General features: G+C 45.3%; 1 protein-coding gene across 5 annotated transcripts; it reads left to right on the top strand.

Annotated features, from left to right (window-relative positions):
• Positions 1 to 1,597: 1,597 nt before the first annotated feature.
• FOSL2 (FOS like 2, AP-1 transcription factor subunit) lies at positions 1,598 to 24,042 on the top strand. Of its 5 annotated transcripts, none has more exons than XM_034764774.1 (4): positions 1,598 to 3,028; positions 11,777 to 12,031; positions 16,065 to 16,172; positions 17,570 to 24,042. In XM_034764774.1, the coding sequence occupies exons 1-4, from the start codon at positions 2,930 to 2,932 to the stop codon at positions 18,077 to 18,079; spliced, it is 972 nt and encodes a 323-aa protein (XP_034620665.1). In that variant the 5' UTR covers positions 1,598 to 2,929; the 3' UTR covers positions 18,080 to 24,042. The 5 variants fall into 5 exon arrangements, with proteins under 5 accessions (XP_034620665.1, XP_034620668.1, XP_034620666.1 ...); XM_034764777.1 differs by lacking the exon at positions 1,598 to 3,028 and adding an exon at positions 3,035 to 3,152; XM_034764775.1 differs by lacking the exon at positions 1,598 to 3,028 and adding an exon at positions 3,412 to 3,537.
• The last annotated feature ends 2,008 nt before the right edge of the window (positions 24,043 to 26,050 follow it).

The following is a 26,050-nucleotide window of genomic DNA, read 5'->3' as shown; positions in this document are numbered from 1 at the left end:
TTCCTTGATGTGCTCAACCTCACTGGGTGTGTGCGTTGGTTTGCACGTTTAAGGAGCCTATCTATGATCAATGCTTGAAGTGAAGGGAGACATGTCCTTGGTGCTCAGTTTATGCAGGAAGGAGGCCCACAAAAACGCCAAATGGATCCCCCTTTTCTGGTTACTCCTCAATAATATCTCCCACTCGAGATCTTTTTTGACCCAGGTTCATCAAGAGCCTCCTGAAGACCAAACATTTTGCGTTTGGAATTCTCCAGATGATCTGTCGTTTCAAAGACATTTCCTAGGGGAAAATTGCCCCTCTGCGCACGGACCCCCTACAAGGACTTCATCCCCCCCTGTAATTACTCAGCTGGAGCACTGGAGCTGATCTTTGGTCATGCCTCTCTTGTCTGCAGCTCCCTCCCGGGGAGCTGTCATCACCACAGCTACGCTGCGTGCCGGGCTGCAGCTGCTAACGCAAAGGCTTGTAGGTTGCATCAGCAAACAGCACAGATTCCATGATGCTCTAGACGCTGGGGTTATCCAGCAGCCGCTTTACTGGAAGCCGCGGGAGCAGAGGGAGTGATCGCTGCGTGCGGTGCGCCTCCCGGATCAGCTACCAGCCTCCCCTGCCTGCGCCCCTCCCAGGCATTACTGGAAGGGGTGGGCCCACTCAGCGGCAGGCTCTTGTGGGGAAGGGAGTAACGCTTTTGGCAGAGCTGCCACTTGGCGGGGAACGAGGAGAGAAACACCCGTTGATGCCCAGGTGCTAGGGGCAGAAGAGGCGGGGACCGGCGCAGCCTGTTCTGCTTGGATCCCTCCTCCTGGGGTCGGGTCGCTCCTCGGGGGGACTTGGCTGCGGCTCTGTTGGCCGTGCTGTCCGGCTCGCTGCTCAGGGCACGGGAGCCCGCTGGGATGAGGGGAGAGCGGCCAGGGTGACCCATGGTCTGAGTTCTCTCCCCCCGCCCCCTCCGCACGTATTGCTGCGGCCCTCCTGCCTCCCACCAGGCAGCTGCGTTGACTCGTCCTGCTGGGAAGGGCTTGTGTAAACACAGCACGGAGCGCGCCTGTTTCCAGCGGAAGGGGCAGCGCCTCTCCAGAGTGTGCAGAGGGATTTTACTCGTGGCCGGCCCCGGGGCGGGGGGAGCTCAGGATTAGGGTCTGAGCCGTAAGAGGGTGAGAGGGGAAATCCGCCTTTGGTACGGTGCCCCCCTTGCAGCCAACCCTCAAAGCAATGTCCCGGCGGAGTTCGGGGGAACGCTGGTGTTAAACCAGCGAGATCGATGCCTTGCACGGGAACGAAGGCAAGAAATACGAACTGTTTCTCGCCGATCCTGCTCTAGGAAGAGTCTCCCAGAGAACAGCAACCAGGGGAAACAGTGCCAATGAGCACTGCAGGCAGGGCTGCAAAGCCAGCCGCTGGATCCAGCTCTTCCCCCTCCCACCCCCTGCAAGGACAACTCTGGATCCAATTGCACACTCACGGGCTCCCCCCGCAAGGACAACTCTGGATCCAGTTGTACACACACACACACCGTTGCAAGGATAACTCTAGATCCAATTACCCTCCCCTCCCCCCCTCCGCGCGCACTGCAAAGCCAGCGCCGGGGTGATTCTGGATCCAGCCCCCGCCTGCCCCGGCATCACAGAGCCAGGTGCGCGTTCAAGAGGAACTCGGATCTCCGCTTCTCTCTCCCCTTTTCTGACCCGGTTCCCCTTTAAGCGGGGCCGATCTGGTGCGAGCGAGTAGGGAATCCCTCTCGGGCCGCGTCATCCTAACCAAGGAAACCCGCGCTGGCGTCGGATAACGCAAATGACCATCTTTGGCAACGTGCGGCAATGGAACAGACTAAAGGCCGCCAGTGAGTGGGGGGAAGGGGCGGGCTCTGCCCGTAACAAATCAAGCGCGCTGGGTCCCAGCTGCTCCCCCGCCGCCCTGGGGATGGTGCCGTCTCGCCCTGCAGGGCTCTGAGATTGGTTTGCAGGCGGCGGGCTGGGTTTGGCCAAGTGGGATTAAGTGGGCGGGGTGAGTTTCCCCCTCCCCCTGCCAGGTGGAAGACTCCCCTTTGCAAGGTGGGGTTTGGCGAGCTGGGAGTTTGACGTGTGTGACTCCACATGGTACAGCTCTCAGAGGAGGGGATGGATAATAAGAGTGTGGAGTTGAACTAATGCCATTGCACTGACTCATCCAGGGAGAGCAAAGGAGCTCAGAGAACAAGATACCAGAGAGACTCTCAGACAGAAAGGGGGGCAGGCGACAAGGGGGGAGAAGAGAGAGACTCACACGGGAGCAGAGACGGGCAGGCAGCAAGTGTAAAGATCAACAATTCAGGGAGTTTAAAAAGAAATCAAGAGGCTAAAGTCCTGGACTGAGTCATCCAGTCCAGTGAGAGCAGGGAACTGGCACTTTTATAAAGGATTTAATTAAATAGGAGGCAAAGAGCCTCTTGATTGAAAACTACAGAGCCAGATAAGCGTTGAAACCAGAACAAATATTCACAGGAAGTCTGAAGGAGGGCAATAGACACGCGCGTTTTAAGTGTGTGTGTTTAGGTCTCTTTTTCCTCCCCTTTCTCTTCGGAGCAAATGTAACAGATTTTAAGACAGACAGAAACTCTAAATCAAAGAGAGACGTCTCATTTACACTTCTTTTTGCGGCAAATTTTAAATTCACATTTTTTTCTGAGTGCACCAAAGACCTCTGGGACTAGGAGAGAGTGGCTCTATTTTGTGAGGTGGGGAATATTATTTCCCCCCCAGTCTTGAGTGGAGGAAAAAGTTGAGGAAAGGGCTTTATTCTTAACTCTTTATTTAAAAAAAAAACACAAATCTTTACGGAGTGCAGTTGGAAGGCTGAAAATAAAAATCAGGCGAGAGAGGCGGAGAAATAGAGCGTGTGTGTGAAGGAAAAAAACATTGTGTTTCTCTCCGGCTTCTACCTCGGATCATGTACCAGGACTATCCCGGGAACTTTGATACCTCCTCCAGGGGCAGCAGCGGCTCTCCAGGCCACCCAGAGACTTACTCCAGCGGCACAGCACAACAGGTAGGAGCGGTCACAGGTACCTTGACATGCAACTGACATGATCAAAGCTTCTCTTCTCCTCCTCCCCCCAATGCATCTTTATTTCTGATCATCTGAGCACCCTCTGCTGTGGCACCCAAGGACAGTAGGTAACACAATTCTGTCTTCCACTTTGCACACCAAGAGTTTTACTTTGAGACCGGGTCTCCGCTTCAGACAGGATTAAATAATATAGTGTGGCTGTGTATAACATCTGTATGTATGTAATATCCTTGTTATATTGTGCTTTTGTGGGCCATTTTCCTGTAAGATACTTAAAAAAAAATCTGCTTAACCAAATAGTAAAGTTCACTTGCCACACCCAGTCCACTTTCTGAGCGCCTTTATCAGACCTCTGCTTAGTTGGAGATTAGGGGAATAATAGGTGCTGCCTATCCTTTGGCACTCCGAGTCCATTTCGAGTCCACGCCTTAAAAGGAGGGGAAAAACAACTTCTGTCTTTGCAAGAGTTTGGGCGTTTTTGTGTGAGTGTAAGTAATGAGGAATCTAATCTACGGATTTACAGGACGCCAGGTCAGGAGAGAAAAGCAACGTTTAATCGCCAGTGCAGCTAAGTGTCTAGTGTGTGTGTGTGTGTGTGTGTGTGTAAGTGTTGCTTTATATTTCCTCCTGAAACTACCGTCTCAAGCGATCCAGTTGCTGTCAGCGGGGTCTGTGCTGAAAACACACACCCTAGTGCTGCCGCCGCCGCAACATTACTGGGTCAGTCACTCATCGTGGGTTCTGCTGTCCTCTGCTGGAGTTAATTTGGGCTGAAAGAATCAACGTGTGTGTGTGAGAGAGCGAGAGCGAGAGAGGGAGACTGTAACGCATATACTTTCGTTTTATGCCAGTTTGGGAATTGGAGGCTGTGTGTGTGTGTGTGTGGATTCCTGATGGATTTCCTAGTGGGAGTAGTTACAAAAAAAGAGAGTGTATTAAAATGACTTTCAACCAATTTGTCTCTGTGTATGGAAATGTGTATGTGTTTATATATAAATACATGCAGTATGTTGTGCATATACTATATGACTGCTGCTCTGCACCTTATGTGCATATTTGAGTGTATGCAATGAATTTGCATTACTACTTCTTATATGAAATGTTTCACAGTGCCAAAAATATCAACTCTTACTCTTCTATCCACTAAAATAGTGTTCTTTTCTATACTTATCCCATGTGCTAGCTGAGCATACCTACAGACATGGCAGATGTCATCAAACAGGCACTGAAGACTTGGAAGTCAGAATCCCTGACTTTATTTATTTATCCTTGGAAAGTGAAGGGAATGCGATGTAACCTGAAATACTGCCAGTTCTGTAGGAATTCAACCAAACATTCAACCCAAATGAAATGGTGCTAGCAACTACTGTTTACATTTGTGTTTCAAAAAGCCATCTATTATCGGTGACATTTTAGAATCTTGATGGGAGACAGGACACCAGGAAATAGGGTCTGCTCCTGACATCCCTAGGCAGCTTGCCTGAGTAAGAAGTGTAGAGGTGGGTCCTTGATCTTTACACAAGAGTATCACACCTTAATCTCATCAGTCTGCTTTCAGATTGCTCCCAAAGCCTGTAGATAAGAGATGAATTTCTAAGTAGACCAATACTTTTAAGACTAAGGTGGGAATGCTCCAAGAAGGAGGTGCTCCTCGCTCCTCTGCTTCACAAACTTTCCTAGAAAAGAAGACTTTCTGTTTTCTGCTCAGATAACTCAGATTGTATCACTGAACACAAACCTGGTATCTCGCTCCAATTCCTATAGGTAGGCAAATACAATCAAGGGGCTCAGACTCTTAAAAATAATAGTAATAATAATAAAATGAAAATTTGGAAGAACATTACAGGGTCTTTGGGTCACAGTTCTACCTGGAGCTTTTCCCCTACCTCATTGAAGTAGTATCCCCTTTTTTAGTGTAAAAACACTGAAAGGAAGAAAGAATGGTTTTAAAAAAAAAATCCATCCACCCATAGGGAGAGAATAATCATTGGCTAAGCAGAAAGCAAGTGTTGGCTAATTCACAGCCTGGTGTAATATGCACATAGATTTTACAATTAATAATAGTATGGAAATCTTACTTTATTTGGTACCTTTCAGCAATAATAGTTTACATCTGCCTTTCATGCTAAGGAATTTTCAAGTTAATTTACTAAAAAATAATAAAATCTGTGAAGCTCTCTCCTGTCTTGTTTTATAGTTAGACACTCTTCCCTCCCCCATTCTTCTCCCAAGTAGACAAGCTGTTTTGTGAGCTGAACCAAAACAGCATTACTTCCTTGACATCTATATGCTATTACTTTAATAGGTCCTGTGATACTCAGTCTCGAGGTCCTTTATTGCAAGGGAGTTAAAATATACGGAATCTTTTTAAATAGATTTTATTTGATTTGGAAGGTGTTTAAATAATTTCAGTAGAGTGTGCCTCCCTCCCACCCCCCTTTTAATAGTGTCTGTCTGTGAGGATGGAATGTGTTTTTGTATCAGCCAGGCTTTCTACGTACCTAGGGAGTGATATTTTTGCTTTCTTCTGGTATTCAGACATTCCTCAGCTCACTGATTGCTGCTTGTTGGTATTTACTGTTCAGTTTTCCTGGTCTCTTGACCCTCAGAATGCAAGCTCTTACAGAGCTCATGGGATCTAGTTACATTTTTGAGATAACTTTTCTTGTTGTAAGCTTCTGGTCTTGAATAATATTGGAACTAGAAGAATGGAAGATATTTCCTGTTGAAGTTGCGTGACTACATGAACTTAAAGGCTGACTTTTTTTGCAATGGGCCTTTTTCCTTTTAGTTTTCCTAGGAAAACACTTCAAAAAGGCTTATGTGCCTGCATAAACTAAATCCATGGCTTCTGTGGAAAGCATTACGCAATCGGGCCAGTTACACAAACCTAGGTTATTTCATAACTTGTTTACATCAGCTGGCCTTCTCTCTCACTCTCTTCTTTCTCTCTCCCTCTTTTTTTCCCACCAGGGTTGCTTCATCTCCCCTCCTACTCCCCCCTCCCCATTATTATTATTTCTTGCATAATTTGTACAAATTAACTGGAAGAGGGGAGACGCATCAAGAAGTCATAGGATCATTTTTTAAAAATATCGCCCTATGTTAAGCTTTGCCAACAGTGCCAGCCTGTGACATTCCTCACATCAAAGAACTTTTACCAGAAATGACTCAAAAGTTTCCCAGCTCACTCCAAATATACCTCGTTGGTGCCCTCTGTAGGATAATCCCAGTAGGAATGCTTCCAGGGATCGTAGTTTGGAATCAGATTATTCACTCCTTTTCAGTAAATGTGAGAAGGAGGGAGGAGAAAAGAGGGTGGGGGGAGAAGGGAATTGAGAAATTAAACGTGCTTGGATAGCTTGGAGCTCTTGGTTTTTGTTTTTGTTTTGTATGTTTCAAATTCAGATCAAGTGAATTTTGCAGAGGCTGTGACACATTGATCGGCTGTGTTGAATGTGTGAGTTAATGAAGTCTAAATGAAATGAGCTAGTTTTATTTTTTTCCCCTTGTTGTTTTTCTTTCAAACTGCTAGAGAGAGAGAGTGCGTGTGTGTGTGTGTGTTTCTAAGGTTACTATCTTAATAGGTCTTAGATCAGGACACTGGCTTAATAAGTACATAAGTGTTTTCTTTAAAAATCGGGGAGACTTCTCAAGATGCTTGAGTGTCTTCTTTCCCCTTGATCCTTGCAGATTTTGTAGATTAGGATCAAACAGAAGCCTCACCTCTGTTTTAGGAATTGGTCTGTTCCACTGATTCTGTACTGTGGAAATCAGCAGTTTAATTACCACATAAAATACACAACTTACAAAGTTTTCTTTTGAGTCTTTCTTCTTCAGAAGCAAGAAAGGCTACATCAGTCACATGTTTCAGTGGAAATCGTCTTTCTGAGCCAAAACTTTGATGTCTTGTAACTGTTCTATCCTTACGGTGCAGCACTGGGACGTTTTGTAATGTTATATAAAATATTCTATTCCTAATAACAAATTTGCCATGTGGCGAATGTAGAATTTAATGAGGATAATATATTTGCTCTTTCAGACTGGAAGATTTCCTCCTACATATTATCCCACTGCAGTGCCTGACCTGCAAGGAAACTACTTGCAGGAGAAAAGCTTGCAATATTGGGCTGTTAATTTGTTATAGGATCATTGGGGTTGGAGGGGATCAACCTTTCTTGGGCTCATGGGCAACAGTGACTCACTTGGAACAGCATGGAAGCTCCCCATTAAGATGAGGAAAGGAAAGTGCAGTTCCATCAGCCTGAAATATCGCATGGTTGCTGGCATATATACAGGTCTTTGTGACCCACTGATCTAGCCCATCCCTCTGCATTTTGTGGCAAGATTTTATTCATTCTCTTTGGACTGTCTGTGAAAGAGAGAGCATTGGAGGCCATTACCCAGTCCCACGTTTTAGATTATAATGGAAACAGACCTCAGCCCTTTTGTAGTGAAACAGTGGGAAAGCTAGAGGAACGTTTGTCTTTTACCAGGGAATGTGATGGTATCTTGATCTGCATGTTGCTTGGGGCCGTGCTAGGGCGATGGCTCTGCGGTGTTGCAGTGGGTTGTACGTTCCGGAGTGGGGTGTGGGGATCTAAAGTGTGCAGCATTACCATTTTACTGTTGCTAAACATTGTATATAGTGCCATGAATCTCCATCCCTTTGGTGTCTTGTTTCTGAAATCTAAATAAAACATACAACAACTAATCAGGAGAGGGTGGGTGTGGGGATTACTGCTGATGAGATGAATGCTGGAGGCTATAAAGTGAGATTTGAAGGAAGGGGGGCTAAGGGAGGGAGGACTTGGTGGCTGAGGGTAGGGAGAGTGTTCCAGGAATAAGGGCCAACATGATGGAAGGTTTGTGGGGAAAGGAGAAATAGAGCTGGGAAGAGCAGTGGAAGGACTAAGGGGAATGAGCTGAGATACAGGTGAGGGCAAGATTATGCAGGCCTGCTAGGCGAGGGGAAGAAATTGGCACCCAATGGACTTCAAAAGGAGGTGGAGGGGGGTCAGAGCCTTCCACTGAAAACTATGGTATCACAGTGGATTAGACCTGAAAGAATATTAGGCGCCTCGTAGGTAACCACTGTGGCATTCCAGTGGCAAAAGGCTTGGGGCTACTAGCCTTTTTGTAAGGGAAAGTGAATGGCAGTGAAGTGTCTGATTTGTAAAGCAGGTGAGTTGATCGAGATGGGAAGGAGAGAGTTGCCACCATGGGAATCATGGCCCCTCGAGCGCCAATCAGAATGTGGAGATGACCACGTTTACATGGAGTAGGTAATTGTGCGTTTGGCTTAGAGACCCAACATGAGTCAGAGTGGAGCGTCTTTTAAGACAGTCTTGTGATAGTGACACATCCTGTAATTAGTTAGATGGCGAAAGGAGAATAATAACGGAGGATTTTTACTGACACCTTTCGGAGTTGCCTGTCTCAGCAGAAATTTTCTGAAGCCATTTTAAGGGATTAGAAAGGAGGCTAGTGAAAAGGAGGACGCAATATTCCGGCAGAAACTAGAGGTGTCTCCGTCTCCCTCTAAGCCTGTCATAGACAATTTTGTCTGGGCACAAAGGCTAATACCCTGGGTTTACAGATGGATGGTCCAAGGCTTTAGCACAATCCAGGGATGCAGTTAAAGCTCCATCTACAAGACAAAACCCTGCCTTAACCCTGTACAGATGCCTTTCTCTTGTTACTGGCCCCCTGAGCTGGTTGTGTTTGGCACTGTTACCACTGCCAGGAATAGGTGTGTTGAGAAGAACTGGATCCATGTGATTGCAAATCTAAGGGCGGTGACCTTTCCATTGACATAGGGCCTGATCTCCTAATGGATTGGGAGAAGTTAGTATCTGACCCTTCATCCAGATAATTTGGTGATTATTATAATTTTTATGACATGTCAGATGTGAACTCCTTCCTGGTTATGAGGAGTTGAAGGTTAGGATGTATGTCACTGCAAGGGTCATTACCCTTAGGTTTGCAATAAACTCTCCTGAATGATAATTTTGCACATCTATAGTACTTTCCATACAGGGCTGTTAACACATTTTGCAATTGTTAATTTGGCCTCACAATATCCAGGTGAAGACAGTAAGAATAATTATTCCCCACTTTAAAGGGAGGGGGAACTGTAGCACAGAAAGGCGAAGATCACACAGGAAATCAGTAGCAGAGTTTGAAGTGGAACCCAGAGCTCCTGACTCTCACAGTTGTTCTTTAACTGCTAAACTAGCTCATGCTTCCTCTTTATGACCTTAATGTCCTGGTAATTTTTCCTCTATCTCATCCCAGCACTAATTACGCTATATAATGTGGCGACATGAAGACATCCTGTCCTGTAATACAAGCATAGCTTACCTTGTTGAAGAACTGGGGGAAGAGTGGGAAATATAGCTATTTTCAGCAAACTCCTTTATAGGAGTGATGAAGAAGCAGTACAGAAGTTTGCAGCTTCTTCAGACCTCTTGGGTCTACCAAATTAGTCAGGAGATCTCAGGAAAATGGCCTTTCTTGTGAGGTTTTGAGTACATCCAGTCCTTGTTAGATTCAGGACCCAAGGTTTTGGTGGGGCTTTTGCTGAAGGTTTGATATCAGGGGACAGGTTCATTTTTGCATTCCCTCCCTTAGCTGATTCACTCATTTCTTCTCCTAACTTTCCCCCTTAGTTTGGGGCTGTCTGATGCTTTAAATTAGAATTTTTCTGTGTTTTAAGTGGCTCTTTTGGGCCCAATTCTGGTTGCGTTGAAGTCATCGGGAATTTTGGCCAGTGTTACACACACAGAGTCCAATGGCTAAAGTTCTGGTCCCGTAAAAATCTGGAAAGTTATTTTTATAGGCCTTGATTTAGGAAAACTCTTAAGCACATGCTTAACTTCAAGATCATCCTTAATGCTTAAGTACTCTTGTGAATCGGGGTCATGGTGGTGGTGATTTCCCATCCCTCCAGTTTTGACTCCTGTGATATCATTTTATTGACCTAAGGATATGCATTTGCCCAGGATCATTTCAAGGGCCACAAACTGTTGTTAGCTGATAGTTCTCACTTCTGGTCCTAAAAGTCTATTGTCACTTCTGTATTCAAAGTTCAGAATGTTGGTGCAAGACATGTCTTTAAAACCTAATCTCACCTTTGAGTGTCTCCTGAAAGGATCTCTTCCTAGACAAAAGCATTCTTTCTCTCTTGTGTCCCTCTCCTGGACACATCATTGTTTTCCTAGTTGTTTAGTGCCAGCATATTATCCAGGTGGATTTACTTAAGTCTGACCTAAACCAGGTGTACAAGTTTTATGGAGGAGATCATTACCTATTGTCTTGGTTTTATTGCTGCCTTGTTTTGTCTAGACAATGCCAAGAGCTGCAAGGAACTTGTCCAATCTGAATCCTGAAACACATTTTATAGGCTGCATTTAAAATATGTATACATGCACATAACCGTCCCAGAGCTGGACTTTTCGCATTATATCCTAGAACCTGTATGTGGTGAGCATGGTTCCACATAATGAAAGCCCTGAATTGTTGTGATATGTCTCTGTTACCACTGCAATTCTCTATACAAACTTTCCATTCATAGAGCCATATCCTCTGGCCAAAGCTCCTGTGTTATATGGGCAGAACAGATCCCCTGTAAAAAGGTTCCACTAAACTGTACTTGGTGCTGGTGTTTATGGCTGAAGTTTCTCTTCCTTTTTTTCTGGATTGATGGAGAAGTATTTTTCTAGAAACTCCTCAATTCCCCTTTTAGACTTGGCCATGATTTGCTGTGTGGGGAAAATGCTCTATACAACACGCTTTGCACTGTTTGCAGGGAGGGGAAGTGTATTATGGGAAAGAGAGGAGATGTTTGGCAGGAGTGGGATTAGAGGGGAGAGGGAAGGAGTTGCTTTGGGATTGGGGATGGGGAAGAAGAAGTTGCTTGGCAGTGAGGCCTGGTCTATACTACCCGCCTGAATCGGCGGGTAGAAATCGACCTCTCGGGGATCGATTTATCGCGTCCCGTTGGGACGCGACAATCGATCCCCGAATCGGCGCTCTAACTCCACCAGCGGAGGTGGTAGTAAGCGCCGCCGACAAAAAGCGGCAGAAGTCGATTTTGCCGCCGTCCTCACAACGGGGTAAGTCGGCTGTAATACGTCGAATTCAGCTACGCTATTCACGTAGCTGAATTTGCGTATCTTAAATCGACTCCCCGCTGTAGTGTAGATGTACCCTCAGTCTCATTCAGGAGTGAAGTAAAACCAAACCGCACCAGAGCGGAATGGCATCAAGAGGCACAAATAATCATTGTGACAAGCGAAAAGGCCCTTCACTTCACACATCAGAACAGCATAGATCTTTCAACATGATAGGCTCCCACTGTGAGGCTTTTAGTTTTTGTTCAAATACCAGAAGGTGCACGGGGCGTGTGCTGTCTATGCAGGTGCTCTCCGCCCCATCCACTCCTCAGGAACAAGTGCAAACACAGGCTATTCTGCATGCAAACTAAATGGCATGTGTGGGGCAAGTGCCAGATGCTAAAGCCTGTTCTGCTGGTTGCCACACCATGTTGTCTGCTTGTGGAAAGGCGCAGCTCTCCATGCCATCTGTATATCGATGGGTCACTGAGTCCTGGTTCTGGTACCTACTTAAATTCTCCCAGTAAATCTCCTTCTCCACTTGTTTCTGCTTAGACATCAATATTGTGCATGTACTGACTTCTCTCTCCCTTTTTTTGTCTCCTTCTAGAAATTCCGGATAGATATGCCAGGATCAGGCAGTGCTTTTATCCCCACCATTAATGCCATAACAACCAGCCAAGACCTGCAGTGGATGGTCCAGCCCACCGTGATCACCTCCATGTCGAGTCCCTACTCTCGCTCACATCCCTACAGCCATCCTCTGCCCAGCCTGTCTTCAGTTGGTGGACATACAGCCCTTCAGAGACCTGGTGTCATTAAAACTATTGGGACCACAGTGGGCAGGAGGAGAAGAGATGAGCAGGTAACTAGGGTGGATAGAATACCTCATCCTAACTTGCAAGCTAAGCAGGTTTGGGTATAGCTGGTGTTTGGATGGGCAACTGCAAGGCAACCTTAGGTGCTGCAAGTAATAGGGCTGGTGATTCGGCAGGTGGTGCTCTTGTCTGAAACTGACTGATACCCACCCCAGCTTGGTATTGTGTTGCTGGAAGGGCTTTCTTTTGGGTGATGCCTAAAAACCCAAGGCCCTGACAACTTGTGGCTTTACAAGGATCCCATGGCACCTTTTGCAAGAGTAAGAGGGTTTTAATTCCTCTATGGCTGACTAAATTTTATTTGGCTAATTGTTTTGTCTCCCTAAAATTCCCCCCTCCTTGCATTTGTCAATGGGTAACATATTCTTCACTTCCTGTCCTCAATTTGATATGTGGTGTTATGGTGCTTTGTTAAATAGCTGCCAGGTTTCCCCTTCAGAGGTGGCTGCATTTTGGTGGTAGGTGAATTAATTCCTAGGGCCAGATCCTCAGGTGTGCCTGAACACTGCTTAGCATCCTGTGTGTGTGATGGGGAGATAGGTGGCTTTCAGCCACTCCCTCCGTTCTAGGAGTGCCAGTTAGAGTGGTTACAGTGACCCTTAAGGACTGTTCAATCAGCTCCAGATTTCTGGAGCACAGCACACTCTGATCACACTCCTTTCCATCCTGCCATCCGGGGCTGGCCCTTGCTTTATAAAGGCCTTTCAGGTCCCTCAGGAGATCGCGCGAAAGGAGGTAATTTTATTGCTGTGACATCATTACAAGTTGTAATTCAGCCAAGCTCCCTCAAAGGCTTCACAAGTCTGGGCCGATCTGTGGCTTCACATCAAAACCAGGTGAAACTCTGTAGTCTAGACTGGGTTTCAGTTTGAGTTTATTTGGCTGGGGCCTCAAATAGGAGAAAACCTCAGAACAGCTGAGTTTTACACAATCTGCTTAAAAAAAAAAAAATACCAGGGGATTGGAGGAGGGAGGGCTGACCCTGCTGGAGTGCCACGCCATCCCTTCTCCTCTGGGCCAATTCCTTCCTCTTCCAGTGTGCGCCCCGACTAGCTGGTCCCACTCTGATTCCAGTGTTGTGTGCTGGAATGAGCATGAAACTAACCAGAACTGGGCCGTGGGAGGCTTTTACGGCGCAAACATATGTTTATTAAAAAGAGCCGTCTGTGTAGGGGGCGGCTGGAGATCTAAGTGTATTTCCTAGTGGGTAGGTGTCCACATCGCAAACCGAACAATGTCCGATCCCTTGGTGGCAGTCTGAGCAAGGACTGAATGATCTTGTAAACTGAGCTCGGTTTGTCCAGGGTTTTGCTGCTCAGAGGGACGTTGGCATGGCTGGTGTGGGCAAGCTTGGACTGCCACTGTTCACACTGTACCTGTTATGTGGATTAATAGCAGACTGCAGCCTCCAAGGCAGTCAAACCAGTGCCTGCCATTAGTGCAAAACTCACTTGTAAAGAAACTTTAAATAATCTGGATCGCCCTGTGTTACTCTGAAGCTGCACTTGTGCAGGCCTTTGCAGAGAAACGCAATGGGATGCTGCGTCTGGCCAGCGGATTAGATGGGTATTGCACAAGGTCTGTTTTTAATAAAACAATAAGCCCTGCTTTTACTTCCCCATCGTCCCTTTTGATTTTCAGTCTGACTATTTTAGCCTGTCTGTTTTTGAGATTTCAAAGGCAGGCAAGGGGTTAACATTGCTCATAGTGAATGAAAATCCCCTTGGTGCAGAGGGCTAACACAGTTCCATTTTTAAGCCCTATTTTTATAAGCATATGTTTGCTCAAGAAGAGCCCAATCCTCCGTTAGGAGTAAAGAGGTGAATAGGTCTTGTGCTGGCCCCCTGCACGAGGGTGGCTTGCCCTCACTTGCACTGGGTCCAATGCTCTGTTGTCTAAAGTGGAGGAAAGCTGGCACTAGAACTAGAGAAATAATTAGCAACAAATAATTTATATGACAGACGTTACCTCTGCGTTCACAAATTGGCCGTGAAGAGCTCCCGATATCCTCCTATTTGATTGTTGTTTGACTTTATTTCCTGAAGAATGCCTGCCAGGAATTCCTGGCCTGTGGCTTGTTTGTGAGCGATTCATTGTGGGTCCTTCAGATTCAAGCTGTGCTGATTAGACGTATGCTGTGTTCGGTACCTGATGGGCTGAATGGGACTCCTAGCATCAGATTTCTGCTGTGGGGGTACATGAATCAAATTCAGAATTCATTTTCTGAGAATATTCTGTATTTGCTGAAAATAGGCTGTTTTGGTTAATGTTTCTGCCAGCAAACCCATCTACTAGCATATTCACGCAGAATTAATACAAAACTAGACTCCTTTAAAAACACCAAGGTCTGTTTCTATTTTTAGGCCCAGTTAATGTTGCACATGAAAATATTCTGTGCCAGCTCAGGGCCTGTCGTGGTTATTCATGGGACTTGTTAAAGTGGCAACCTGAGCCAGATCATTAACAGAACTGAAGTTACTGGGAAGAAAATTTTGGTTGGAAACATGTTTCAGTGGGACTTGTGCTCCTAAATCCCATTGGTGCTTTTGAGAATCCCATCCATAGGCCCCAGGTCAGCTGACAATTTAAACATGTGCTTTAGGGCTCTGCTGAGCAGTGGCCATATAAACCGTATATATTGTATGCACTCACATACATGTACATTTTGCACACGCATGGATTTTTATTATGTGTAATCAAAATAAAAATCACAGACATGTATGAAGTTAATAAAAGACCACAAGCACAATGGGATCGGTGGGAGGGGGAACACGCAGATTAAAATGAACTTCCTGAAATGGGAATGACTGCCACAAAATATATAAATAAATAAAAACCCAGAACAAAGTTAGACAGAATAAAAAAATCATAAAAAAGAACAGATATTGAAAACGATGACTAGCTTGTTCACAGTCCTGGAGGTTTTAAAACTGAAAGTTGTTAAAATGCTTCCATTATTTGTTGGCAGTTTACTTTTTTGCATTCGATCAACCTGGACGTTAACACCGGATTAGTCAGTTTCAGTTTTGTTTCTAATCAGTGGGACTGAGCCTTCCTGGGTTAAAGCTGCGGAGCAAGTCTGAAGTCAGTGGAGCTGTCTCGGTGCACGCCCGCTGAGGATCTGGCCCAGTGTCACTCTTTGCTTCTCATGTTCTAGTCGTGAACCCTGCAAAAAATCTAGTTTGCATTGATATTTAAAAATGGTGGGCCAGCATCCTCAGCTGGTGGAAGTCTAGGTAGCAGCATGGGGTTCATTCAGTGTGCGGGTTTACATCAGCCGAGGAGCTGGCCTGGTATCTATAACGATGGAAGCATTTCTGTTACTGTGAGATTTTTGCGAAGGTCCCAAAACCTAGATTTTTTTTTGAGCCTGACTGGACTGGACATTGCTGGTCATCTGCTGCCCTTGAGTACTCTGGATTTACAACAGTGTCACTCCATGGGCTTCTGAGAGAACATAATCTGCCCCAGGGGTCTTTTTATGTTGCTGGATGGTTGCCTGCAGATACAGGAAGTACAGTGTGTTATCTTGGCTGGTGCTTGGAAATATGGGGTCAGATCCTAAGCTGGTGTAAATTAGCATAGCTCCATCGACTTCAATAAAGCTACTTTGATTTGCACCCGCTGAGGATCTGGTCCCTGACCTTCAGGTTAACGACTGTACTTGTGTGGAAAGATGCAGATATTTTGTTTCAAAAAAGAGGCGCTTACAACATCTTGCTCTGGTTTTGCTTAATGTGCCACCCGCTGTCTGCTCGGTCTTGGCTGCAGATTCACTGTCCTCTTGCACAGTCCTGTTGCTCCCCTCTCTACTTTGACCCTCTTCATTATGGAGCCAATCCTAGGAGAGAGGCTGAGCGCCTTCATCTTCCAGCGACCTTCCTGGGAGTTGAGTGTGTGCAGCACCTCGCAGAATCAGGCCCTTTTCGCTCTGTGGTGAACTGTTGTTCACAAAGTGCAAGGAAGGATTTGCTCAGATCTTGTGGTTTGGTTTTGAGTTTTTTTGGTATGTGCCTACAGCTGTCACCTGAGGAAGAGGAGAAGCGAAGGATCCGGAGAGAGAGGAACAAGCTGGCAGCTGCTAAGTGTCGTAACAGGCGTCGAGAGCTAACAGAGAAACTCCAGGCGGTATGTACTCTGCACACATCTCTCCCTTCCTGGTTATACACCCCTTGGATCGCTCTAAACCATGGCTCTCCTCCTGCTGGTGGGTGACACATACGCTGCAAAGTTTGTACTGTGTTCCCTTTCAGTGGCTGGTTCAAGTCAGGCTAAAAAATCACTGCTTCCTACTGCTATCAGCTAGTGAAGTCACTTTTAGCTCATGTGGTAGAGTTACATGCTGTGGTGCTCAATATACTGGGTTCAAAGCCTACTGATAATCTATGTGGGGAGTATTACACTTGCACCCATGTGCCCCTCCCCACACAACTCTCTTATTGTTTGCCCAAGTTATAAGCATATATAGTTGTTTCACTGTCACACCCTCCAAACCCCACCTCTTTTCAGTGCTTGATTATCAGTATAGATTTTTCCCTCTACATGATATGATTTGTTTGTGTTAATTCATGCTGCAGTAATTGAATAGGTTAAACCAATGACATTTCCCCTAGTGCAAATCCCAGTATACTCCAGAAGGATCTTTCTACAGTCCCCTGGAAAGGTAGGATGGTCCAGTGGTGTAAAATGGGATAACAGCTCTACCCTGCCTCAGAGGGGCGTTATGAGGATAAAAACATTAAAGATGGTGAGGTGCTCAGATACAATAATAATGGGGGCCATACAAGTGCCTAAGATACTTGGTCTTTCATATGAGGACCAATACATCACTTGTTCTGCCCCAGAACCTAGTTGCCTACTGCAGTGATTAGGAGCCAGCTGGAATTTCCACAGGGGTCTCTTCACTTCAGAGTCATTGGTGCCTAAGTAGCTGGGATAACAGCAAAAGGGAACAGCTGGCTGGGGATGAGCATGGAACCAGGAATGGAAACTCAGTCCAGTGGAACCCCTTGACATTAGGCTAAATGCCTAAAGCAGTTTTGAGTGTTTTGAAATGTGCCAGGTGAAGCGGCGGTAACTTTCCCTTAACACGCAATGGCAGATTAGCCACAGGCACTGCAGCAGTGGTGGAGGAAGGGCCATTCTGAGAATGGAATAGAGGCAGGCTTTTCTCTGTCGTTCACAACTTGTACTTCTGCACCCTGGACGCCATGCATCATTGCTTGTGATTCCCCTAATACCCATTCATTGCGGGTCCTTGCTCCAGTGGAGCGTGCCAGCAGTCTCTGAGGTCCCAGGGGTACATTGTTTGGCTCTGAAAGAGTGTGTTTGGTACTGCCTAAGTGGTAGATCCCAAAGGGGTGCTGTGTTTCTTACTGCTCGTAGATCCCCTCTGAGAGGGGTATGCAGCATTTCTGCTCAGCTTCTCTCTGTGCTTAGCACATTCTGATAAGGTTCTGACTTTGCCCACCGCTCTCTCCCCTCGCGTAGCCTGTCATATTTATTTATTTCTCCTCGGTCTGCAGGAAACGGAGGAGCTGGAGGAAGAGAAATCAGTGCTGCAGAAGGAGATCGCTGAACTCCAGAAAGAGAAGGATAAGCTGGAGTTCATGCTGGTGGCTCATGGCCCTGTGTGCAAAATCAGCCCCGAGGAGCGTCGCACCCCACCATCTCACAGCCTCCAGACAGTCCGGACTGGAGTGAGTGGAGCAGTGGTGGTGAAGCAGGAGCCGGTGGAAGAAGAGATCCCATCCTCCTCTTTGGGCCTCAACAAAGCTCAGAGATCTGTCATTAAGCCCATCAGCATTGCAGGGGGGTTTTATGGGGAAGAGCCACTCAACACTCCCATTGTGGTGACCTCGACGCCTGCCATCACCCCTGGCACCTCCAACCTGGTCTTCACGTACCCCAGCGTGCTGGATCAGGAGTCTCCTCTCTCCCCTTCGGAGTCGTGCTCCAAAGCTCACCGGAGAAGTAGCAGCAGCGGTGACCAGTCCTCAGATTCCTTGAACTCTCCAACCCTGTTGGCCTTGTAACCCCCCTGTGTCCCTCATTTGCCAGTGCGTTACATCGCCACCCAGCACTGTGGGGGGAAACCTCCTCCACAAGATTAAAGACAGGCACAAGGGCGTTCAAGCACAAGGGCAGCAAGAACAAAAGAAGGGGAAATGTGGCTCCAGGAGCCTCCTGGAGCAGGAAGAACAAGAACAAATGTAAACTCCATGGAAGCAGAAATGGTGATGGTGGAAATGACACACCCAGTCCATCTAGAGAAGGGAAGCTCCCCTCTGGAGGAGCTGCCTATGGAAACCCCTTCATGTGTTTAATGGAGTTGGGAAACACACTTGGCCAGGACTGGAGGCGAGCTGCAGAAAATCACTAGTCACCCCTTACCTTTGTGAACTGATCTGATTAGTTACTCTCTGTGCTTAGTTCATTTTGGTTCGTTGATCTCTCTCTCTCTTTCTGTTACTGATCCCATGACATTTCATCCAGTTGATATCCACTCTAAAGGCTTGTTATGATGTCGGGAGGAGCTGTGGGAAATTCTTGCTGTTGTCAAGATGGGAACTGTTGGGAGGGGTCACAAATGCTTGGTCACAGGGGTGGCGCTTGTAAGTCAATAGCCCACAAGCTCAATGGCAAAGATGCCATGAACTGAGGGGAATATTTGTTTGGAGGAGTTGGAGGGTGTGAGATGGATATTTTCTCTTCCCCCTCCCCCCTGCTGCAAAGGCCAGGTTAACAGAATGTCTAGTAATGGGACCTGGAGTGGTGCCCTGGTAGCTGATAGGATACCAGAGTCCGTTTCCACTAGCCGGTGTCTTTGGCAGCATTTCTCCTGTAATTAGTGTTTGTCGAATCTGCTGGTGGACCCTTTGTTTCCTTCACCCTGGCTACCTGCCACCTTGGGCGCAATGCATCCTGCTCCTCCTCCTCAGAGTGCCTGACTCAGATGCTGATTCCACTCCATGGGCAAACCCGTCTTCCTCAGCCCGTATTTCCAGAACATATCACTGACGAGGAAGTGACATTCCAGTGCATCCAGGAAAGAGATTTACTAAGAACGAAAGGGTGAAGTTGCCTGGATGTTCTCTTGTCACCCAGGCAACAATGCAGTTTGCATCTCTGCTGTCTTTCCTTCTCTGTATCATTGCACCTTGATTCCTAGCCCCTGTTGTATTTTGCTACTTGCTGGGTTGGGGGATTTTTAATTCTGGTATTCAAGACAAGCAGAGCCTCTGCCCCTAACAGTGAGTCCTCTGTCTTCTCCTACACAGGGTCTCAGCTGACAGTGCAGAGTGCACACAATGGGCATGGCCATTTAAAATTAATGTTCGCCACTGAAAATCGTGATATGCTTAACCTCAACTCCTCTGGAGCCAAGTCCAACTCCTACTGAAGTCGATGGCACTTGCACACCATGCTCAGGTGCACCATTGGTTTTTCCAAGATTGAGTGCATGGATGTTGGGTCAGGCTCCTGGTGTAGTAGCTGAGAGTTGATTTCAGTGCATTCAAAGAGTATCTCCATTAGTCTAAGCTCGTTGAAGCTGCTGTGCCAGCATATCTAACTGGGTGTGGTATAATCTTTGGTTTATCAAGTGAAATCTGGGTATGCTCTGAATTAGGCTGGACTGTGGAGAAATCTTTGGTGCAATGTTCTATTTTAGGGCCCAATCCTGTGAGATGTTGAGCACCCTCGGGTCCTACTGCCTCTATTGGGATTTAACAGTACTCAGCACCTCAGAGGTTTGGGCTTTTACGTAGCAATCATGGATTCTATCAGACCCTCACTGTTGTATCAGTTTTAAAGGGATACTGTCTGAATATAGGTTTTCTTTAAAACCAAACCAAACCCACATATTTACAAAACTTGCCAGGAACAGAAATGTTTTAGTGACTTGTTCATGAAACTGAAATTCATTGATTCTGTTTTTTCTTAATTATTTGACCATTCCTTACTTTATGCTAGTGCCAGAGACTCAAAACTGATTATAGACCAAAAGTAAAACTAACCAGTTAGTTCATTGTCCTTAGTTGAAGTGCAAAACTTAACTGATTAATGGAAATAAAGTTAAATGATTTTAAACATTTTTCAATAAGTAGCCCAGAGAAGATTCTGTTTTTAATAATTTTTTTAGCTAGAAAGTGTCACTTCAAGATAAACTCTGGTTTCTGTCCTTGTTTCTTTGTTTGTTTTCTTCTCAGTTTACAAGATGTTCATTTAGGCTGATCTAAATCACAAATCTGGGGTCACTCAGTAACATTTCTCCTATGTTTCATTTCCACTCATGCAGGGCAGAAGATATTAACAAGCCGTGATTCCTAAACGCATGTAATTTCTCCCTGGGCCAGTTGACCTGACCCACTGTTCTGCAGGGACCTCCCTAGAATTAATTCATGATTAGCATACCCATTAAGAAGAACTGAGTAGGTACCTGTTTCCCCATCTTTCTGAGGATTACAAAACTGGTAGCGTGTGAGCAAAAGGCTCTTCTAAAGTCTCCTTAGTACCAAACTGAATCTGTGGTGTCTTGAAAAATAACTTGTCCCATCTTCTAATGTGACTTCAGGTGATGCTCACAATCCCATCAGCTATCTATTTGATTTAGGATCAGACAATCCTTTTCATTACTGTGGAGGGGTGGTGAGAAATCTGTCCAAGAGTGGAAGACCTGGCCAGCTTTTGTGAGCAATCAGGGTAGCAAAATAGAATGTTTCTGAAAGAAATTTTCAAGTGTCCTTTCCCCTGCCTATAAAACCCTCTTTTGCCAGCCATCAAGAGTTAGTCCCAGAAATGAGAAATTATCTTTTTTCACATCTGGATTGCTTTCTATAAGATGTCTCAAGTTTTTTCCCCCCCTCCAGATATCACATCCTCTTCTGCTTAATTGGGCAAGTTTGGGCCCAAACTTAATTGGGCCGTCCTCTGCAGCATGTGGCCTGGGTCACTTGCAGGTTTAAGCTAGTGTAAATGGGGGGTTCTCTGTAACTTGAAGTCTTTACACCGCGATTTGAGACTTGAGTAACTCAGCCAGAGGTTAGGGGTCTATTACAGGAGTGGGCACGTGAGATTCTGTGGCCTGAAATGTGCCGGAGGTCAGATTAGATGATCATGATGGTCCCTTTGGACCTCAAAGTCTGAGTATTGGCCTGTGTCTGTCTCTCCTCCAAGCCATAGAATCCCACTCCTCATCTCTGTGACATGGGCATACATCCAAGGGAGAACCAGGCTCCTCTTTAGGCCTAGTTCATTGAGATGTTACCCAAAGGAGCCCCAGCCTCCTCCCTGGTGCTCACCTTCCTCCTGCCCTCACTGTTCCCCTGGTTTTGATCTTTCAGTGAGCACTTCAGAGCTGAGCCTGAGGTGACCCCTTAGGCCGTGCGTTTGTGACCGTTAGAAGCAGAGGAACCCTTTTCTAATATCTGAAAATACCTTGGACAACTTGTCAGTTGTGCCCGTTTTTATAGTTGTGTATCTTATAAATTAAAACAAACAGAAAACAAGAGGGGAAAATCCAGAAGCTCTGCAGCCTTTTCCATCTGCTTGCTTTGCACCCCTCCCTCAGAAACCCTTCAGGGAATCCCAGGTTAAGAACCTCTGTTGTTAGGCCACAGGGCTTGTGCATTCCACTTGAGTGGAGGCTTCTCAGGGCAGGTAATCTTGGCTTTGCTTACTCTGTTGCAAATCAGACACTGCATGACCTCTCTGCTGCTGTGAGCTGGCTCTGGATTCATCTTTTACCGTTTCATCTGTCCTCTTTCAGATAATGACATGCTCCTCCATTTTGCAACCAGGAATCTCCATGCATACCTGTGTCATGGTGCTTTCTAAATGTGCAGGGTCTTCAAATGTTCTCTTTGTGGCTGGGGACATATTGCAACTAGAGTCTGATCCAAAGGCTATGTAAATCCATGGGCATCTTTCCACTGACTTCAACAGGCTTTGGACCAGTCCTCCAGTGTCTGGCCCCAGCTCAGTACAGCACCTGAGCACATGTTTAAAGTGTGCATGCATCTGACGAAGTAGGTATTCACCCACGAAAGCTTATGCTCCAATATGTATGTTAGTCTATAAGGTGCCACAGGACTCTTTGTCATGTTTAAAGTAAATAACTCCTGAATTGGAGGAACAGCAGCAAAGGAAACATAAATCAAAGGCAACATTCTTTCAACCTCCACATGCTTTTTCTCATGCTGATTTCACCCCCATTTCCCACCCCTCCCAGTTCTGGCATGGCCCCTATCTATTCCTTCCTCTTTGGTGAGGGGGCTGACTAAGTCTGAAAGCTGAGTGATAGGCCTGGGACCAACCTGCTGGGGGTCAACAGTTTGGGTTTTTTTTTTTTTTAATATTATTTAAATGATCTATTACATTCATCTGAACCCTTCATTTTGCTGCTTTTTGTATGTATGATCCACCTGGCCTTCATCCTAAAAAAGCCTAGTATCTCATTATTTATTGGCAGGCAAACATTTTGTGTCTGCTCCAACAGATCTGCCCACCATTAATTTAACATCCTCCCAACTCATGTTCCTGTTTTGGTTTGGTTTTTTCCAACTCTAAAGCAGAATTCTGAAATGTTTTAAAATAATAATTTCCACAGTGACCATTACAAGATCATTCTCGTCAGAAAGGCCAGATCAAATGTTTTAAGAAAGGAGGGAACAATTTACATTTTATTTCTTATTTATTTGTCATGTTTACATCTTTCTCTGTTCCAGACCTGGATATAATAATGAGAGCATTAAAAATACTTCATTTGTCTGGTTTTGCTGGTTAATAATGCTTTTTTCTTTACTTAAAAAGAAAAAAAAAAAAAGATTCCCGAATTATTTTTTCTTGTCTGTATAAAATGTATAAAGAGATATTTGTTTCTAAAGATGCATTATCACTCCTTTGTGAACAGTAGCTGGAGCTGGGGACAAATCTCAGAGTACAAGATAATAATAAAATCCTATCCTGTTCTACTTAATTGTTCTCACCGTATGATTAAAGGGTTATTCCACTTTCTTGTTTGTGGTTACTTGATATTAAAAATGTGTAGAAACTAGGTATCTGATTGTTTTTGCTCAATGAGAGGATAAAATGTTGTGTATATATTTAGATATACTGTGTAGTTCAAAGTAACATCAATAAGGGATAGTGCATCTTTATTAGAGCAATAAGTTACTAGTGTCAACTGAAGTCTACTTTAAGATCCTTGAAGAAAACGGCCTGATTCTGATTCCATTTGCATGTGTGTACATCAGGAGTAACTCCTCTGAAAAGGGAATAAGTGGAGTTACACTGGTATAAAACTGGTGTGAGAGAAATTGGAATCAGGCCCCCAAGATCATCCAAATCTGTGGAGATCTATGTATGTTTGGGGCACCATTATCTCTCCCCTTCTCTCCCCCCAAAAAATTTAGATAATGATTTTATTTTCTTTTTGTCTGGGGTGAAATGATTCCTATCAAGAAGGTTCTTAAAGGCGACTGCTAAATTGGGACTCTTTGCTCATTTTGATCTTTGTATAGTTCTTGCGATCATGGAAAATCTTGGCTCTGAAGCAATCTCTCTGGTGTTGTCTCTTTTCTGTTGTTATTTTACTGTACTACAGGCCTACAGTATTTGCACTAAAACAAAAAGCTTGTTAGAGAAAGCTTGCTGCTATGAAAGAAAGACCATATTAAAACAGTTTTGCTTTTACAATTTTAACTGAGTAGCATTTTATAGAATAAAATCAATTTAGATTGGAAAAGAAGAATGAAGTTCCACCCCCACCCCTCTTTTCATCCTCCTTTCTTTTCCTTCCATTTCTTCATGGTTTGTTCCTCCTCTGCCTCGGTGCTCAGTTGTAATGATTGCCTGTGTTGTTGACTATGCTGCTGGGAGTTATGACACTTGTAAATCCTGTTTTAATGACGTTGTGGACACATTTTGTATAACGAGAGCTAACTGGAGTTCTTCTCTCTGTTAATTGAAGTAATTAAAAGGCTGTCTTTGCCGTGAACCATTAAAAGCTTGCATGTTCCTTCACTCCAAACAACTGGCTACTGATGCCTGTCTGTAAAACATTTCAGGGCTTCTTTCATCAAAGGAGATGTAATCCAGATAGCTGTTCAGCAGCAACAATGGTAAACAGGGCAGACACTAACGGAATGAACCACATGGGCTAAAAAGCAAATACTGCATTAATCCCTTTCTCTTGCCTTCAAAAAGAAGGGGATGTAACTAGAAAATGCAAGATGTGATGACCTGCTTTACCATCTTTCAGACAGAAGGACTCAAAGCTTCCAACCTGGGGGCTAAATTCTGGTCCTGGGTACCTAGCTGGTCTGTGGAAGCAGCCTGCATTTACCTGGGCGAAGTTATCCCTGTATAAATCCCCATCTATGAAAAGCAGCTGCCTCTGGGGTGGATGCCCTCTGGGGGCATCTGTTTACGCGCACACAGCAACACTTATGTTACAGTTTAGGACAGGAACTGAAGTATCCTGTATCCAGTTGAAAATACAGGAGCAATTTTTGTTAGGCAATACATAATTACCCATGTTGGCTTCGGCCCCAAGTCCTACAAAGCAGCTCTATTCCTACAGAGTCACTGGATGTTTTACGAGTATGTGCAGTTAGTACTTTGGTTTTGCATCTCCTTTGAAAGGCAGGCACCACCCCTTCTTCCATGAAGGAAGCTGTGTTCCTTGCCACACCATGGAAATTAGTGTTAGGGAAGGATATGCTGATGTGCCGGAATGGCTTACATGAATAACATGGTATGACAAGCCTTCTGAAGTTTAGGGAAATGCTCATGGCACTATGTGTAACCATGAGCCATCAGGCCCTGAGAATATGCCCGTGTGAGTTGAACTCAATGGCCAGTGAGCTACATCACAACTACAAGTGACACTAAGCAAACACAAAAGTGGAGGAGCAAACAGGCCATTGAGACTGAACTACCATAGCGTTTGCCCCTCTTGGGCAGGGATGGTGTGATTGGTGAAGGACTCTGAGCACATACGTGTGATTGCCTTGCTTCAGTTGCTTCGTCTCTGTTCTCAAGATGTACAAAGGTCTCCAAGGTATCAGACTGGTACCTTTCACCAGCATTAAATTCACCTTACCAAACAAAACAAAATCAGCCATCAGAAGGCCACATTATTCCTATTCTCCTTACAAACATAGAGCACAGAGGGAGCCCCTGTTTGGTAACACAGTGCTATACCAGAAGAGCTGGTTACAAACATAGGCCTCACACTCTACTTTCTCCCAGCATGCACTGTCTAGAACGGCCTTTTCCCATCATTAGCCCACAGCCAGTGGAATGTCCGCACAGTTACTATAATTTGGTTCTGAAGGATGAAATTACACAGCAGAGCAAAGTCTTCCGGTAACCTTCCTTTCTGTGGGAGGCTAAGTTCAACCACATTTACATGGGAATCTTGGTTTCTGTAGTTCTTTCTTTTTCTTTTTCTTTTTTTTTTTTTAAACCCTTCACTTCATGTGGGAGAAGATTTCTCCTCTGTTCTACTGATTCATGGAGCTTACTATGGAACCACGGGGCTTTGTGTTACCACAGAGCACATGTTATCCTGGAAGTCAGGAACACCAGAAGCAGATGTTGCCTTGGTCATTTTACAGGGACAGACTAACAGAAAGTTCAGACCTATTAACTCTTGTCTAGTAGGATCACTTTGCCTTACTGGCCTCCCCACTGGGTCTAACAATTATGGGAAGCCACCACTTTCATTTTGCCTGGTCTCCCATCATGAGAGAGAGAGCAGGCTCTCCTCTTATCATAGTCATTGCTAGCATGCAAGAAAGCACTTCCTTTCCCACCAGTCGGTGTACAATAGTGTAGCCAGTTCTTAGGAACCCAGAGGTCTCTTTTCTTAACTCTAAGGCATAGTTATCTCGCGCTGTCTGCTGATGTTTAACACCCATGGGACTTTACCTAGAGCAATGCTTTGGTGTTTGGAACAAGGCTATAGCCTAAAGGGACGATGTGGCTATGCTACACTGGAG

This window comes from Trachemys scripta, chromosome 3 (genome assembly GCF_013100865.1).
Source record: "Trachemys scripta elegans isolate TJP31775 chromosome 3, CAS_Tse_1.0, whole genome shotgun sequence".
Taxonomy (NCBI): Eukaryota; Metazoa; Chordata; order Testudines; family Emydidae; genus Trachemys; species Trachemys scripta.
This window is presented reverse-complemented; position numbering and strand designations above follow the sequence as displayed.

Bases quoted from the DNA above. Each gene is read 5' to 3' on its own strand.
- FOSL2 (XM_034764774.1), top strand. From the start codon at position 2,930: ATGTACCAGGACTATCCCGGGAACTTTGATACCTCCTCCAGGGGCAGC. The intron at 3,029-11,776 runs GTAGGAGCGGTC...GTCTCCTTCTAG, and splicing joins CCAGCGGCACAGCACAACAG to AAATTCCGGATAGATATGCC. The intron at 12,032-16,064 runs GTAACTAGGGTG...ATGTGCCTACAG, and splicing joins GGAGGAGAAGAGATGAGCAG to CTGTCACCTGAGGAAGAGGA.